This window comes from Mytilus edulis, chromosome 2 (genome assembly GCF_963676685.1).
Source record: "Mytilus edulis chromosome 2, xbMytEdul2.2, whole genome shotgun sequence".
NCBI lineage: Eukaryota > Metazoa > Mollusca > Bivalvia > Mytilida > Mytilidae > Mytilus > Mytilus edulis.
Window position 1 is genome coordinate 10,004,882 of NC_092345.1, and position 19,458 is coordinate 10,024,339.

Consider the following 19,458-nt stretch of genomic DNA (forward strand, 5'->3'; position numbering starts at 1 on the left):
TATCATAGGGAACATGTGTACTAAGTTTCAAGTTGATGTAACTTTAACTTCATCAAAAACTACCTTGACCAAAAACTTTAACCTGAACTTCGCACTATCATTTTCTATGTTCAGTGGACCATGAAATTGGGGTCAAAACTATAATTTGGCATTAAAATTAAAAAGATCATATCATGGGGAACAAGTGTACTAAGTTTCAAGTTGATTGGACTTCCACTTCTTCAAAAAAACTACCTTGACCAAAAACTTTAACCTGAAGCGGACGGACGAACGGAGGCACAGACGGACAAACGGACGGACGGACGAACGGAGGCACAGACCAGAAAACATAATGCCCCTCTACTATCGTAGGTGGGGCATAAAAACAACTATGTCATTTACTGGGATCAGATCAAAATATTAAATGTCTTAAGATTACAATACATGTATAATCAAATCCTTGATTAAAACAGACACATTCAGAACAAGACTGTCACTTGTCCGATGAAATCCCAAACATAAACATAATGAAATAAAAATCACGTAAAACACTCGTTTGAAAAAAAATTATTCTCCAATGCTGTTGCAACGCCTTGGTTCCGGTTTCACAAAATAGAAACATATAAAGAAGCCCCAAATAACATCGTTTTTGTGTGTAAAAGTCACTACATCAACTGCTTGATAAACGAATTAGGTATTGACAATTCACTTGGAAACTCAACATATACCCTCACGACACTTGCCAAAGAGGAAATCCTGGATAATCATAGGTCTGTTCTATGTTCCTTTGGAATTTCAACCAAAGATGAAGAACTGGATCTTCCATCACTGTATTGGATAACTAAACTACATAAGTGTCCTAACAAACAACGGTATATTGCTGGGTCTTCCAAGTGCTCCACGAAACCTCTTTCTAAATTATTAACATCTATTTTATCAGCAATCAAAGACGGGCTTCAAAGTTATTGTGAAACTGCCTATTCTAGAGGTGGCGTGAATCAGATGTGGATACTTAAAATTTCAAAAGATCTTTTAGAGTACATACAATCTAACTCTCTTTCATCTTGTAACAGTATTAAAACATTTGACTTTTCTACTCTGTACACAAGTATTCCACATTCCAAACTAAAAGACAAATTGAAAGAGTTGGTATTACTTTGTTTCATAAAAAAGAATGGCCAACGTAGATACAAGTATCTTGTCTTAGGGAGGGATAAATCCTACTTTGTAAAGAATCACTCTGATTCAAACAAAAAATTCTCTGAAACTGATATTATCAAGATGCTTGATTTCTTGATTGACAACATATTTGTTACGTTCGGAGGACGTGTTTTTCAACAAACTGTCGGCATTCCAATGGGAACAAACTGTGCCCCTCTACTCGCCGACTTGTTTCTTTATTATTATGAGGCTGACTTCATGCAGGAACTTCTTAGGAAGAAAGATAAGAAGTTAGCAATATCCTTTAACTCTACTTTCCGCTATATAGATGATGTTCTTTCACTAAACAATTCAAAATTTGGTGACTATGTGGAACGCATCTATCCAATCGAACTAGAGATAAAGGATACTACAGATACAGTTAAGTCGGCTTCATATCTTGACTTACATCTAGAAATTGACAATGAGGGTCGGTTGAAAACAAAACTTTACGACAAAAGAGATGATTTCAGCTTTCCAATTGTGAACTTTCCATTTCTAAGTAGCAACATTCCAGCAGCACCTGCATACGGGGTATATATCTCCCAATTGATACGATATTCCCGTGCTTGCATTTCCTATCATGATTTTCTTGATAGAGGTTTGCTGCTCACAAGGAAGCTATTAAACCAAGAGTTCCAAATGGTGAAGTTGAAATCATCCCTTCGTAAATTTTACGGACGCCATCACGAGTTGGTTGACCGTTATGGAATAACCGTTTCACAAATGATATCGGATATGTTCCTTACGTCGTAACTACAATCCCCTCCCCTTTCATGAATATAACCTACCGAATTAGACAATTTACCGGATTTGTAATCACATAAGCAACACGACGGGTGCCACATGTGGAGCAGGATCTGCTTACCCTTCCGGATCACCTGAGATCACCCCTAGTATTTGGTGGGGTTCGTGTTGTTTATTCTTTAGTTTTCTATGTTGTGTCGTGTGTACTATTGTTTTTCTGTTTGTCTTTTTCATTTTTAGCCATGGCGTAGTCAGTTTGTTTTGGATTTATGAGTTTGACTGTCCCTTTGGTATCTTTCGTCCCTCTTTTAAGATAACCACGTGTGTTTTAAAAATTCCTATACAACTAGCGTTGAGAACACAAATAACAGTTACAACCTAAACAGACACATGGTACAAGAAAGAAAACAGTTTTGAATGTTAATGTTAGCTAACATAATCCATGATAAACCTTAATCCATGTTAAGCCTGTTTCCAAAAGTGTTCTGTCCTTTATTTCTGTGTTTAAAATATAAGTAGTAATCATATTCTAGCTAAACTGTGTCATTCTACATTAATTGATTGCAAGCAAGGTTTGTGTACTTCTAAAACAAGTTTGATCTTTCTTCAAATGTTCTTAGAAAAAAAAAATCACCTGAAAATATCATTAAACTCTCAGGTGGTCGGCTTCACTTTCACGAAATGTATTAAAGCTTTCAAATGACATGGAAAAATATAGAAATGAAACACTTGTATTTGCATACAATAAAATAAAATGAATAACAGCCTAAACAAAACAAAATAATAAGCAGGCAATCCTAAAAAAAAGCAAAAAAAAAAACAACAACAAAAACAACGACTTGCAACATCAGACACAAACAAAAAGAAAATGAGAAAATGTGTTAAATTGCCAATGAGTCAACTCTAAACCCGAGGCAAATGAAAATGAGCATATATATAGCAGGCTATAAATTGAAAAAAATGTTAAACAATTCAAAAGAAAAATCTAATATTCTGATTCAGGTACAAACCAATTAACGAAACACAAATGATATGATATATAGCAACATCCAATGAAAACAGGCTCCTATCTTGGTACAGACATCACAAACTTTTAGCTACTTCTTTTCAAGCAGAACCACATATACCATGAATGTCACAACTATGCACTGGCTTCCGAGGCTACACAAAACACCTTATAAATATAAATTTATTTCATCTTCAAGCCGTTGTTTCACTACTAAATTGTTTATTCTACTTACTAGTACACTTGGTACAATCAAAAACCTGATAAAAAATTGTACAAATTAGGCCTTTGAAAAAAAGTGGAATTAATTACTTTTGGAGTATCAAATTAAAAACTCGTTGCATGCATATATTGGTGATTTTGAATCTGTTCAAAGTTTTGAGTTGTCTACCCTATAAACCACTTTGCCTCATATTTTAATTAAGAAAAAATTCACATCCCTAATTAATTGGGCATTTAAAAAGTCAGTATGCGAATACATATGATCAAACTCTTTTAGGTCATTTTTTAGTAGCAACAAACAAAAGAACTATGTCAATTGGACATGCTTTGATACTATATGATGATATATCTGCACTTGAATTTTTACTTGATAACATTGTTGTTTGCTTTGGAGATTCCGTATATCGTCAAGTTATTCGAATTCCAATGGGGACTAACTGTGCACCCCTTATTGCAGACCTGTTTTTGTATTGTTATGAGTTACAATTTATGACTAAAATCAGCAAAGGCCCATCGAAACAACATTTGATAGAAACATTTAACAATACTGTTCTTGATATTTGGATGACAATTATATTGGCTCTCAATAATGACGACTGCAGTATGTATATGTTGAACTTACTTTAAATAAACTAAAAATGACCACTGTCCTTTCCTCGATCTTGATATCTATATCATTAACGGGAAGCTTAATACAAAAAATTATGATAAGAGATGATTTTTCATTTCCTATCGTTAATTAATAATTATCTATTTTTAGATGGTTCCCTTGTCACCATCTTATAGTTTTTATATATCTCAACTTGTACGATTCGCTCGTGTATCAACGTTTTAGATTTTAGCGAGAGAAATTTATGTACATGTATTACTGAAAAATTATTACACCAGGGTTTTCGATATCACAAACTAGTCAAAACATTTACTAAATTTTATCATCGGTATAAGGAAATAATTCGTAAATATAACTCAACATGCAGACATCTGATACGTTCCGGTATTTCACATCCAATCTTTTATGGTAATATGTTTTACAAAGCACAAAAAATGTCAGTATTCACCTCAAAAGCTAACAAAAGCTTTGAACAGACTTATTAAGAATAGATATAGTTACGATACCGTTGTAAGGTAATTAAAGATTTCACTTATATAGGGTCTTTGCGTCGGAATTAAACACATTTATTCTAAAACCAGCTGTTGGAATGACACGGGTTATGTTCTTCTCATATATTTCATGATGGTATGATAAAATCCTAACAGGAGGGATTGTGCCTGATATTCATATGATGAAGACATAATCTTTCAATCAGTTTAATTAGGTCTGGAGCTGGCATGTCATTAACTGCTAGTAATCTGTTGTTTTTTATGTATTATTATCATTTTGTTTAATTTCTTTTGTTTCATTTTCTGACATCGAACCCGGACTTCTCCTAAACTGAGTTATACTGTGCGTATTGTTGAGCGTTTGTTTTTTTCTACATTGGCTAGAGGTATAGGGGGAGGGTTGAGATCTCAAAAACATGTTTAACCCTGCCGCAATTTTGCGCCTGTCCCAAGTTAGGAGCCTCTGGCCTTTGTTAGTCTTGTATGATTTTTAATTTTAGTTTCTTGTGTATAATTCGGAGTTTAGTATGACGTCCATTATCACTGAACTAGTATACATATTTGTTTAGGGGCCAGCTGAAGGACGCCTTCGGGTGCGGGGGTTTCTCGCTACATTGAAGACCCATTGGTGGCCTTTGGCTGTTGTCTGTTCTATGGTCGGGTTGTTGTCGCTTTGACACATTCCCCATTTCCATTCTCAATTTTACATACAGAATTTTACAGAGTTTAACATTTTGGCTTCGATGCTCTAGATAGAGATGTACGGAAAGGCTTCCCCTTTCTTTGTATATATGTATAATAAGGCTTTTATGCTCTAGATAAAGGTGTACGTAGACGGTAATGCTGAAAACTCTAAATAGAGATGTACGGTAAGGCTTTACCATTATAGATAGAGATGTACGGTAAGGCTTTATCACTATAGATAGAGATGTACGGTTAGGCTTTGACACTAAAGATAGAGATGTACGGTAAGGCTTTACCACTATAGATAGAGATGTACGGTAAGGCTTTACCACTAAAGATAGAGGTGTACGGTAAGGCTTTACCATTATAGATAGAGATGTACGGTAAGGCTTTATCACTATAGATAGAGATGTACGGTTAGGCTTTGACACTAAAGATAGAGGTGTACGGTAAGGCTTTACCACTATAGATAGAGATGTACGGTTAGGCTTTGACACTAACGATACAGGTATACGGTAAGGCTTTGTCATTCTAGATATAGATTACCTATAGGCTTTAGCTCTCTAGATAGAGATGTACGATAAGGCTTTACCACTATATATAGACATGTACGGCATGGCTTTGTAACTATAGATATATATGTACGGTTTAAGCCTTGGCCACTGTAGATAAAGATGAACGCTTTGACACGTATGATAAGACTTAGACACTCTAGATGGACATATACGGTAAGGTTTTGTCACACTAGATAGAGATGTATGGTAAGGCTTTGACACTCTAGATAGATATGCACGGTAAGGTTAGGTTTTGACACTTAAGATAGACATGTATGGTAAGGCTTTTCAACTTCAGGTAGGGATGTATATGGTAAGGTTTTGACGCACTAGAAACAGATTATACAGCAAGGTGTTTATCCTCTGGATAGAGATGAACTGTAAGACTTTGACACTCTGTATAGAAATTTTAGGGAAAGTAGCGATTGGACAAATGTAAATAACCTTGAATTGCTGTTTTCAGACAAATTAGCGAGTTATTACAAAAGATTTATAGTATACGTGTTTAATTAAATAATATACAGAGATTTATTGATAAAAAATCAGTCGTTTCTGTAATTTGCATTATTTTCAATGGAGATATAATATACTGATTACTAAATAACATACTAGTAGACGGCATTATGACCTTTTTGCATAAGAAGTATATACTTTAATAGAGATCAATACTGTATAGGAATTTGCTTGGTTGGTAATTGTGCAAGATTAGGCTGAACATATTTACTTGGACAATATCCTTTATAAATAATGATTTTCAGACACATATGATTAACTCACGCGTGCTGCTAATATGAATTCCTAGACAGTATCTTCAATCCAACAGGATCATGTGTTGATGCTCAAAGAAAAGTAGACATTAAAAAAATAGAATACACTTATTAACAGAATATTAGGTAAAATTGACGCCTATAAGTGTATTTAGACTTACAGTTCCGTTGCTAGGAAAGAACTAGTTGACGTCTTTTCGGAAGCTTGTCATCTCCGTTACGTTATACATTTTTGACGTTATAAAGTTGTGTGGCGGTTTCCTTCAACTTCAAGGTTAATCATATCATTACTATGATCTGTGCAACCTTTTAATATGATTATCGAACTGTGTGAATTCTAAAGGTACCCTCATGTTTTAAAACTTTGGTAATGTATTCTTAATGTCAATAATGAACTCAAAGACAAATGTTGAACTGCTAAGATTCCACCCTCCCCCTTAACCCCGGACAGTTTGTGTTTGTGTGTGGCCTCCAACATTGATCATGATTTAGGAGATAACTATATTGTATTTTAAGCTCCGACGGCATCAATTGGGGATTTGATGGTCGCAAATTAAGTTTACCGGCGACGCGTTAGCGGAGACAGTAAACGGGTATTTGCGACCATCAAATCCACAATTGATGCCGTCGGAGCTTAAATACAATATTGGTATCTCCATTCTAATGAAACTGACAGAAAACAACGTTAAAACATGTATCTAAAGTTTGCCATATGCCGTCTGCGCTTGCGCGTACGTCTCATAGCATCAATTGTCAATTGATGCCATGTAAATATGTGCCGTTATCCAATCAAAATGAACGTTACAAATTTGTTGCATTAGAATGAGTTATTACATTTTATGTATGTACATGAACTACACAAGAAATCAGACTTCAATATTAACAATATAATTCTTGTTGATAACATGTTGAGGCGGTCCCGCCTCTGGCTCTGTGCAAGTCCTGCTGCTAAGTCCTGGTCATTGACATTGCATTATACACAGATTTGTTTTTATTGTCAGTAGAGTGGTATTCCACGTTTCGTCTTACCCTCTTCTGGAGTATTCTCCTTTTTATTATTTGTTCTCTTGGTAAGGTTCCCCACATATTTGCCTCATACGATGTTGAACATATATTTAACGACGAACTTTTATTCATATTTCAATAAAGTTGGATTTTCCGGCTTTACTTCTAAAGTATTTATTGCATTCTAATGCGGATAATGAACGACACGTAACAAAAATAATGGTAACATGTGCATGGCATAAAGATTAATATTTGTTCAGTTTTTTTTGTATGATAAATTTGTCATGTATAACAGTTCTATTAGTATGGTCTACTGTCAGAGCAAATTTTGGAATTGGAAATTATGTTGAAATTTCTATTATTTTTTTAGTGTTTTAACAAGGACACAGCGGATGCACTGACGTATGGAATTATACAAATGACCTTAATGAAGTATACTATATAATTGTACAGTTGTCACGGTCATTTCATGCAATGAGTTTGAATGTAGAAAGAAAACCATGTTGGAAACTATCTATCATTCTGACGATTCTATTGTTGTTATTATCATCAATGTATGCAGTCATTTCAAAAAATCCCCAGATAATTCCGAACATGATGAAAACTAACTGCCCTACAGAAGTGAGTGGGAAAACAAATAATCCTGAATTCAATGGAGAGGTTCTAAATGGTGTATGGAAGATGCGAAATCAATTATCCCAACAATTAAATGAAATGAGCAGAACAGTTGGACGTTTGCAGTGCGAGGTATGATTCCTGTTTTGATATCAATCATTTAGATGTATGATATAAAATTATAATAAAAAAGGGAAAATTTTAAGGATTCAGACTAAGAGACATAACTCTTAATAGTCCTTAATATTTACTGGTGCGTTGATCATGAGGAAATGCCTGTAGCAAGTCAGGAATATGTCAGTTGTTATCCATTAGTTTGATGTGTTTGAGCTTTTGTTTTTGTCATTTGATTAAGGACTTTCCTCTGAATTTTCCTCGGAGGTCAGTAGTTTTGAGATTTTACTTTTTACTACCCCTTAAAATTACAAAAAAAAAGTCACGATTAAATTCATCTACATTTTGTTTTACGTCATATTGTTGTAACGTTGCCACGAGATTCACATGCAGTCATCAATGATGTATTTTATTTAAGAATTGAATGCTGCTTTTTGTAAATTTATTGGGGTGTAAAAGCGTTGACCGAAGTACATTTTGTATGAAACGCGGAAGCATTTTGTTTTACGTCATATTATTGTAAGGGAGCTACCATTTGATTTTTATGGGGGGGGGGGGGGGGGGGGGGGGGGGGCTAGGATGAAAAATTTTGTCCTGCTTTTTTTTTAGTTGTAATCTCTGTCCTGGCTTTTTATTTTTTACTCTATTCGGTCCTGCCTTTTTTTTTACTAGTTTATCCTGACTTTTTTTACACAAATTGTCATCCTGCCTTTTTTTTTTAACAAGTTTCTCATCCTGCCTTTTTTTTTACTCAAAACTCCTGTCCTGCCTATTTTTTTCAAATTTCATCCTAGCCCCCCCCCCATAAAAATCAAATGGTAGCTCCCTAACGTTGCCACGAGATTCACATGCAGTCATCAATGATGTATTTTATTTAAGAATTGAATGCTGCTTTTTGTAAATTTATTGGGGTGTAAAAGCGTTGATCGAAGTACTTTTTGTATGAAACGCGGAAGCGCTTCATACTAAAAATGTGCGCACGGTCAACGCTTTTACAACCCTATAAAGTTACAAAAAGAAGCATTCAATACTTATCATTACATTTTTTTTAGCTAGAATCATGAAAACACGATTTTTATCAAGTTTTCATTTAATTTACCTGTGCACTTTATTGTGGGACCTCGTGTCATCATGAATGATAAATGTTATTGTCTAATACAATTGTTTCAGGAATAGCACGTGTTGTGCAGTTAGCCAATCAGAATAACGTATTATAATGAAACATACATCAAATGTAATTATTGAGCAATACAACTTACTTTTGAATACCTCTGGATTGTTTTCAACAAATCAAAAGTGAGAATTCTTTTGAAATATACATGTAATGTTATTATTTAAGGTTCAACTAATAAATAAATTTGGTGTATTTACTACTGTCTTCTGATTGGTTAAAAGTATGCTTATTTTTATTTTTAATGTTGTCAATTTTTATGGCGACACGCCCACTCTGACTTTGTGTATTCATACGCCAACATGGGTTTTCGTTGTTATTGTTAATATAAATAATATAAAAAGTTCTTTTGGTCTTATTTTTGAATGGAATTTATTTATAATGAATGGCAATAATTTATTTCGAATTTATTGAAACATAATTTAAAATTAATTTATGACTCTTCATATTTTACATAATCTGCTTCGCGGATTATTCAATGTGAAGAGTCAAAAATTAATTTTATGGTTGAATAAATTCAAAATAAATAATAGCCATTCATTTATTGTTGGTTGAATCTTACCGACCGTGCAAGGGCTGTTTGAATCTTAATGTTCATATTGAAAATGCTCCAAGAATAAAATGTGATATTTCGAAGGAATTTAATGGAGACAAATAAAACATGACTCATTAGAAAATTTATTCTCAATAATATCTTTTTTAAAGTCGAAGAGTTTGTTTAGGTCGCGCCAATTCCAAGTATGTAAAGTTTCCACTATATCAATCCAGGCAAACTAAAGTTAATGCAGAAAACGTGTTTAAATTTTCTTAAATCTAACAAGGAATTGTATATTTAAATATACAACTCCTTGAATCTAATAATTAAAATCCAATTACTCAGAAACAACAAACGAAATAGAAAGGGAAAGGGAATCTTCCTTTCGTCAATTCTAACTTTGTGTTAACGTTATTTGAGAATTGGTTGAAGGACCTTATTGAATTGAGTGTTAATGGATGGACAGATGGATGGATGCACGGACGCATATTGGTATACCATGATACACCCCGTCTTCATCGTGATTATAAAAAATGACATGTTAAAATACTAGTTAACTTTAAAAAAAAAAAAGATGCACTCCGTTTGGTAGATACTTGTCGTATGACAAATAATACCTCGTCTTCTGAATGTAAATATAGCGTATACATACACTGTAAGAGAATATATGATGTATGCACAGATTATAGAAACTTTCGGACTACATTACACTTTAAGGAAATTCGACACCGTTTATCATGAATGATTTTAAGTTTTCCATGACGACGATGATAATTATCTCAAACCCGTTTACTGTATTCTTCCTGGTAAATTTGTGAAAAATGTGTTGCAATATGTGTATTTTTTCCTTGAATGTTACCAATTTTGCATGACTTGCCATTGATTTAATCAAATTTCTAAGGTAAATGCGCACCAATCAACACTGAGTACTACATATATATACGCTTCTTATACTGTACTTTACAGAATTCTAACAAAGAAACATCAAATAAAGGAGGATGGTGTAAAGATACAAGCTATGAAGATTCCGGAAGTCATCTGACAGATAAAGCACTCATCCCTAAACTTTCTTCATTTCTCAGAGGGAAAAAAGTAGCAAGCTTTGGTGATGGACCCGGTGCTTACAAGCGTGAAATCCTCAAATTAGGACAAGTCAAATCTTACGACGCATATGACGGAGCGCCATTTTGTGAGGAAACAAGTGAAGGGAGAGTTAAGTTTATGGATCTGACGATACCACAATACGGAATACCTCTTTATGATTGGATCTTGTCATTAGAAGTTGCTGAACATATACCAAAACGATATGAAAGTGTTTATCTAGATAATATATTTAGGCATGCTCGGGCTGGAATTATATTGAGCTGGGCTACACGGAATCAGGGAGGTACGGGACATATCAACGAACAGTCTCCTCAATACGTCCTTGACATTATGGAGAAGAATGGGTTTTATAGAGATGAAAAGTCATCCAAACAACTGAGAAAGTCGTCTACATTATGGTGGCTTGCAAAAAATACAAATGTTTATAGGAGAATAAGTTATAAACAATTTGAAGAAAACAATACGATTTTTAAATGGTATTTATGATGACACTTTAAGCACGTTTTTTTTTGGTAACCAATCATTGTTCATGTATTTTTGTTAGTTCACTTTTGTTTGATCACATAAATCATAGGTTCCTCTTACATTCAACGTTATGTGACCGTCGGATATTACGTAAAATGATCTCAGACTAGAAAACAGGAAAACAAAAGCCGAATCATGTATCATTTCACAAAATTGTAAATATTTCAAATGTGTTTATAAATTAACGATGTCTGATGTTTTGCTTTCTCTCTTGCAGACGTTATTGCGTCAAGGGTTCCAATTAGCAAAGTTGTAGTCAGTCAGTCGGACGCTATCATGATTTTGTTACCGATATGACATGCCTGTGTAATCAATGAACACGATTATTGCGACATTTATACATTATAGAAGACAACTTGTCCAACGCAGTGATACAAGTGGGACCAGTAGAATTCAGACCTTTATTTTTGTAAAAAGGGTTGGGCGGAGGGTCATGAGCTTAACTTTTAGTGTGTAGAATTGTGTTGTTATAGTTTGTTTTTTGTCGTTTTATCTCTTTTAAAAGCCATGTGAATTTTAGCTATTAATGGCGACCTTCGTCGTCCGTTGTCTAATCTAAAATATTTTAAAGAGTTTCTCTTCGGCAACTACTGTACAACCAAACTTGACATGGATGATCCTTAGTGTATCACGTATACAACAAGAGTTTTTAGTATTCCAGTCAGTCAGTACACGAGGTAATAATTCATAGGACATTTCTAAAGACCTCGTAGAATAACTCTTACTTACAATTTTGGATAATCACCTCATAATCGAGCCATTATTGTATATCATCTAACGTGGGACAGGCGCATTTTCGTGTATATTTTCCGATTTGGGACAGGTACATTGTCATCCGACTTGGGACATGCACATTATCATGTATAGTACCTGACTTGGGACAGGCACATTATCATGTATAGCATCTGACTTTGAACAGGCACATTATCATGGGTTATTGACTTGGGACAGGCACATTATCATGGGTTATTTTCTGACTTCGGACAGACATATTATCTATAAGTACAATTGAATGTTCCTAACCTCGAGTATAACGTCAAACCAAGTTTAATTATAATGTATACAGGTTTAACTTCATCCATCTATATTGTTTTCGGATGTCAATCTTCATTAAAATGCTTGAGAAACGTCGTTTATTCATTCACATATATATAAATTGTCCATGCAATCAAGCCAACCGAAGTTTAACTCTACAAGCATTAGCTCTAACTATAATTATCAGACTTAATACAACATCAGTATTACTGATACATATCCATTAAGAACAATTTTAAGATTCGAAGGTCAGTACGATCCTCACATTAGTTTTTGACCGTCATGGTGAATACGATTACATTTTTAAGAAGCAATTCAATATGAAGGGATAAATATTTTTATTATTAAATCGATTTACATTAACAGTATAATTATAATAATAAAATAAAGTCTGCTCAATATGTGACTTTAATATTCGATACATGAATAAAACATGAAGACATTTTTAAACATAAACGCATTTATTGTTGAATATTTAGTTTTTATTGGATAAACAGATAAAGGTTAAACAAAACATGAACATTGTGGTTATTAAAAGTGTACACCAAATATCACTTATAAAGTCTTATTATACTAGAAAATTCACAAACATTGTATCACTTAAGGTTAAACAAAACATGAACAACGTGGTTATTAAAAGTGAGAGAACGTACTGTGCTGGTGATTTGGTCCTGACGGGTGCTGGTGATCAATGAAAAAATGTAAACAAAGACGAAAATAATGATTTTTGACGTTTTCACTCATAAAAAATGGAAGAAAACGGTTGAGATTTTTCAATTTTGTTTCTTATGGGTTTATATGTAAACCATTAAAAAGTTGACCTTCTAAACTTTTTCAGTAAGCGTAACACAGAAATGCTCATTTTCAGAAAATCTCGAACTGAAAAAATAAAACAAAAATGCTCATAGAGTCCGCTTTCTATACCGCAATCCACGCGACAAAACTATTTTGTGAAAAAACATTGCAATTTATTAACATTTAGCATTTTCTCAATTTATTCATGTCCTGATACTGTGCTGGTGGGTCCTGTCATTGTGCTGGTGGGTCCTGATACGGTGCTGGTGATTTTGGATAAGAAGTTGGTCATATTTGAAACAAATGTTACAAAATCAATAAAATTGGGCAGATAATTGTTGTCAATAGGATCTATGACTCCTATTTTAGCTCTTGTGCATCCATTTGGCTGTTTAATATGTGTTTTGAAATGATCGTAACTTGTATTAAATAATTACATAAAAGGGCAACATATTTCGTCCAATATCAGATAACAATGTATAGTATCTAAAATAAGAATAGTTTTATTAAGATATTTTAAATGCCTCTTACATTGATGCTTCAACAATGATCAAAGCCAATGCCGCATAGACATGTTTGTTAGCGCTCCGCATACCCCTCCCCACTTCCACCCAACCAACCCTCCTCATTTCCTCCTTTATTGTTACAGTGGTGTACCAACACAACAATTTATTACATAAAATAATAACACAAAGACACACATTATTGAATAACGAATGCTTGCAGGTACTGAAAGCTAGTTCAAAGCCGCATTTTCAACTAATAGATAAACCATGTTCTCATATACAAAAATCCCAATCGTGTAGATTAAAAAAGTCTCAAAACTTAAGTTCACATTTTAATGTTTGATGAAGCAGAACTTTAAAAGTGTGCAGTGAATCTTGTTCTCACAACAGTTATTGTCATAATTATGTTTACATAAGACTCATAAAGGAATTAAGAAGGTACCAAGCAATATTTTACAGTTCAATTTAATGATCATGAATGGAAGGAAATGGTACGTAAGTTTACATAGGACAAAAAGAAATTGATAGTATTTTTTGGCGAAAGACTTAAACGCTTCCTTGCATTATAGTACAGCTCTTCTATAAAAACATGCAAAAAAAAACTTTGATTGACTTGCTTGCTATGTTTGCTTGGATGTTTTCAAACAATAGGTAGGCGGAGTTTCAATACATACTGGGATTTGATTGGACAAATACAAACTGACAGGAATTGAAGTTAATGTTTATTTTTCAAATAAATTGTAGTATATAGTAAACAGACTACTTACCTGTCGTTTACAAACATCCAAACAATCATAGCAAGCAATTTAATCAATGGTTTGCTTTGCATATATTTATAGAAGAGCTGTAAATTCTAAAAAAAAAAGAAATTTTGTTGTCGTAGATGGTTAAATCCTCAACAAAATCACAATATCTTTGTTGGAACGAATAAAGGTTTTAAATCAAATTTCGTGGACTTTTTAGCTTCCACCCTGACGAGACATGTAAGCTGTTCGTATGCTGTTGCACCTGATGCACGGAAACTTTCACATTTCCATCTTCTTTTCTGAAATATTTTACCCAGCTCATACTTGACAGGACTGTTATCCTAGTAAAAGGTGTAACCAATGAATTGAACACAAGTTAAAAATTCCATAATACTATATAATTCATTTTATGTGTCAATTTGTTCGAAAAAGGTCGAAAAGAAGAGAGTTTTTTTAATGCCATGATTATCTGCCGCTTTCTAGATCTATGCTTAGCATTTATTTCAGATGACATGGACTCCTCACCCTGGTGACCCTGCTGCCTTTCATAACTTTATCCGTATACATATATTAATAGATAAACAAAAGGCTGCAACTGGTATTTGATTCGTTGTAACGAGAATATTTGTGGTGAATGGAAACTGTGAGGGTCAAAATCTTAAATTGCTTAAAAATGTTGCTGGACCCAGTTTCGTTATCTGATCTGAATTTTCTGAAATGTGCAAGGTGATAGACATTTTGATTTTTTTACTCGGTAAGTTTTGCCCTAATTGCTTGAACATTTGCAATATTAAAGCCGATTTCAATGAGTGTGTAGACAAAGGGAATATCTTTGGTTATCTTGCTTGCTGAACAGAAAGTCATTGTTGGGTTATGTAAACTACCCTACTTTAAGAGTAGACTAGTCCGACAAATGACACATCTTTCTGTCTGTAGGACCAGGCTAATTCGAAAGGAGGGTATAGACCTTATCTAACAATAACTTCACGGTTTAGCTAACAAGCAAGCTAACCAAAGATATAACATTTGCCTACATACTCAATGGAATCGGCTGTAACTAAAAACTCGAATACATTTTAACAGACAGTGGTCTGGTTTGTTGATGAATATTGTCTTTCCTAGATTCACTCTTGAAAAAATCATTTGGTAACATTTGGTCATTGTAATACGGACGCCAAGACAATAAATGAACCTCACACGATCCCTCGACACAGTTGAGCTTATATATGATCTTATAGCGATTCGGGTTGAAAATCAGTTGAAATTAAGCCAGTTATTTGTGTGTGTAGATTTGTATTGTTTTAAACTGTTATGACTTTTTAAAGTTAAATCTAGGTGTTTAATCTAAGAATTTCTTTTTTAAACTTATTTACTTGTTTTATACTCAATTGGTAGTATGAAGTTACGAGATATTTTAATTTTTGAAATTGAAGGCACAATTAACAAAGCAAACGTTAGTTTCAAATACTTTTAAATAGATTTTTAAGGATAATGTACCCTTGTGTTGATCCTATGCTAAACATAACAAAAATTGCTGTACAAAGGTCTGTGAATTTTCTACAAAAATAGTGATTTTATTTTCACCAAATTCTCTTTTTCTACTAAATACAATAATGAACTATAAATAATAATGCTTTGCAAGAAGTTTCCCCTTGATACATGTATATGTACAAAATTATATCTCTATTATTCATTGTCTGTGCTGTTTTGATACTATTGCAGTTTGCACATTTTCGTAATTGACAGGCCACAGGAGGGGGTGATAAACCATACACGAAAATATAATATATTGATCTAAGTACTTAATTTGCATCTCTGAACCCCCACCCCGGCTTGTTTTTTAGGAGGGTGTCTAAAAATGGTCGATTACAGACAGCCGAGTACGCATTTTACTTTCCAGGCGTGTTTACGTTGATTGTTAAAGTCCTGAAAACGGATATAAATAGAAACAAAAATGTTTGATTTATCTGGTTTTAGATTCAGTTTTTTTAAATATAAATTAAGTCTACATTTTAATATAATAATACTAAGAATTCACAATATAAAAAAATGCAGAAAAAAAATGGAGATGTGAAATATCTTAATAAGGAGTCATTACTACAGAGATGGTGTGTTTGACACACAAAACTTAAAAGCTTAGTGATATTACCAATATTAAAATAAAAATGTATTTTAGTTTGGTAGTTTTTCCATTTACTCATTTTCAATCATAATTAAGGCACATTTGATTTTTTATTCATAAAAATATTTAAATATAGAAAAGTAGGACACATTGTTCACTTCCTCCCCTGTAATTCTTTATCAAAAATATTTATTTATTTTGGAATTTTGAAATGAAAAAGCTAAGAAATCTTTGTTTTGTTAGTGTTATCTTGGTTATCTCGTCTTCATTCTCTGACATATTCTAGTCTGCCCTTTCATAAAATAGTGATTTTTTTAGTGTTCTATCGAACTTTCGAAAAAAAATACCTGATAACCGTTCAGACAAAAAAAATATGTTGAAAAAATCTTACAGATACAGCAAGTGATTCTTAATAGCTGTAAGATACATTTTTCTTTTAAAATACAACTTTTAAATCTTACGGAAAACTATTCCAAGCTTAACACTTTCACTGTAACCTCGCTCTAACTTATCCCCCATCCCCCCAAAAAACACCAAACAAACAAACCCGCAATACTATTGTCATTCTTATAGTCAGCACTCAATTTTTCACAAACAAATGTGTTTTAAGCTGCTAAAGTCATATGATTCAAACGCTCAGAAAGTCCTTTCTTCTATATTTTTTCTCTCCATTTTTATACAAAACCTTTTACATTTTTATTTTATGGGTTATCGTTGAAGGTCGTACAATGACGTATGGTTGTTAACACATACTTTCATTGGTTTCTTATGGAAATTTGTTGTCCATTGACAACAAACATACAACATCATCTACTTTATATAAGTATTGTATAAATTACAACGTATTTTGGCGATCTTGCAAAATGATCGTAATCCCGAAAATCGTAAACATATTTTCTTATCTTAAAAGGGGACAAGAAGGGTTCCATTAACAGGCCAATAAATAAAATCACAGTTAATTATAAAAAGAATAAAAAATAGGTTTTTTTTTTCTCTCATAATAACAGTAAACAGATTCATAACAATGTCAATTTCAAGAAAGCAGACAACAGTTAATTACTAGTAGTCAATAACAGTACAGCATCAATGATCTTGACTGAATATTTGCCACTTTTAACTAAAATATAGTGTTGTCAAATCGTACACTTTTGAGTAACCGGTTACTCGGATAATCGTTCGAACGATTAACCGGTTAACCGGTAGTTTGAATTGGTGCGTGAAAGCCCTTATCAATAGTACCCTACACATAGATAAAAGATGTGGTATGAGTGTCCATTTGAAAACCTTTCATCCAAGTCATAAATTTACGCTTTTAGAATTGAAGTTTGTCCTTTGGCATTTTAAGGCTTGTCTGTGTGGGTTCCTGGCGAAGTGTGACTTTTAATAATCAACTACACCGTATCAAATATAGCGTGTGTACCAGCTTCAGATTGAAAAATAAAAAAAACCTTCTTGATCTCGTAGAATTGAATATGTCTGAAACTGATTATTATTTCCTTTTCACTTGTTGTCACCGAGAATGATGTGAAGTGTTTCAATTTGAATGATTAATTATAAAAAAAAAAAAAGAAGATGTGGTATGATTGCCAATGAGAGAATTTTCCACAAGAGATCAAAATGACACAGAAATTAACAACTATTATAGGTCACTGTACGGCCTGTTTTTTTTACTTTGATTGCATGTTACTCGTACTATCACGTATACATTGTGTACATTCACATTGATTTTCATTTTACAATTTTTGAGTTAGAATTTCGTTTTTAAGTAAGACTATTAAGCCCTTCACGACGGAGTTTGCACATTTAGATACATGTAGGTTTACACAATGTTAGATCAGAAACGAAATAATGAAGTAAGTCGTAAAATTTAATTGCATTACTGATTTAGAGTTACTGTTAAAAAAACATGTAAACTAATTATGTGTCTTTAAAATCATGCCCCGAGCTGCGAGACAAGTTCTAATCAATTTTATGTTATCAGGATTAACAATAGCAATCAAATTACTGGACAATTGATTTGTCAAATTAATTACCACGACGACAATTTTTAAATAAAACCTAACTATTTAATGATTTCAATACAAATTTATATCAAATCTATCAAAATTGAAAAAAAGTCCGGTTAACCGGTTAGCGTTTTTGGTATTCGGTATTCGGTCGTTCGAACGGTTAACCGGTTAACCGTTGACAACACTACTAAAATATAAAGGCACAGAACCAGGACATAGGAGCACAGAACCAGGACCGTTTTTCTTATCACCAGCACATCGTCAGGACAATTCCGTTTAACGAACTTGCACGACTTTTGCAATTTTATATTGTTGTAATATACTTTGCATGGTACTTATGACGCATCAGAGAAAAATTAAGCAACAAAACAGTCGTTTTATTGCCGTTCTGATACAATGTAAACAAACCCACCAGCACAGAATCAGGACCCACCAGCACCCGTCAGGACCAAATCACCAGCACAGTACGTTCTCTCGCAGGACAACCATACCCACCGTGGATTTCCAGCCCCTTTGAAAGCCGTGCGGTTGCCTGTAATTGCTTACATCCACTTCATTAAAACTTTGATGGATAGTTGTCTCATTGGAACTCATACCACATCTCCTTATTTTTATATTGATGAACCTGTCAGCATCTGTCATGACATAGAGAGGATTTTATTCTGAAAAATAATGGCTGAGTTTCCCGAAAGATACGGGACGCAACACAGTGTTGGAGGTGCTATGCCAAAATCAGCGCACCACGATATGACATTTTAAATCATTAGACTTTTTCACTTCTTTTCAAAGCGCTTAGCCATAATCGGCAACATAGGTTAATCCTTTCAAAACCAATTAGATCTACATACAAGTTTATTAACTGGCAATATATTTGAGAAAAAAATATCGGTAGGCTTTTCTTCATATTCAGTACGGC

The 19,458-nt window shown here is 33.5% G+C and overlaps 1 protein-coding gene across 2 annotated transcripts; it reads left to right on the forward strand.

Annotated features, from left to right (window-relative positions):
• Positions 1–6,473: 6,473 nt before the first annotated feature.
• Positions 6,474–11,524, forward strand: LOC139511415 (uncharacterized). Of its 2 annotated transcripts, none has more exons than XM_071298122.1 (3): positions 6,474–6,603; positions 7,636–8,012; positions 10,667–11,524. In XM_071298122.1, the coding sequence occupies exons 2-3, from the start codon at positions 7,740–7,742 to the stop codon at positions 11,288–11,290; spliced, it is 897 nt and encodes a 298-aa protein (XP_071154223.1). In that variant the 5' UTR covers positions 6,474–6,603; positions 7,636–7,739; the 3' UTR covers positions 11,291–11,524. The 2 variants fall into 2 exon arrangements, with proteins under 2 accessions (XP_071154223.1, XP_071154224.1); XM_071298123.1 differs by having other exon boundaries at positions 6,510–6,627.
• The last annotated feature ends 7,934 nt before the right edge of the window (positions 11,525–19,458 follow it).

Coding starts and splice junctions, on each gene's coding strand:
- LOC139511415 (XM_071298122.1), top strand. CDS start 7,740: ATGAGTTTGAATGTAGAAAGAAAACCATGTTGGAAACTATCTATCATT. Junction 8,013..10,666: donor TTGGACGTTTGCAGTGCGAG/GTATGATTCCTG, acceptor TGTACTTTACAG/AATTCTAACAAAGAAACATC.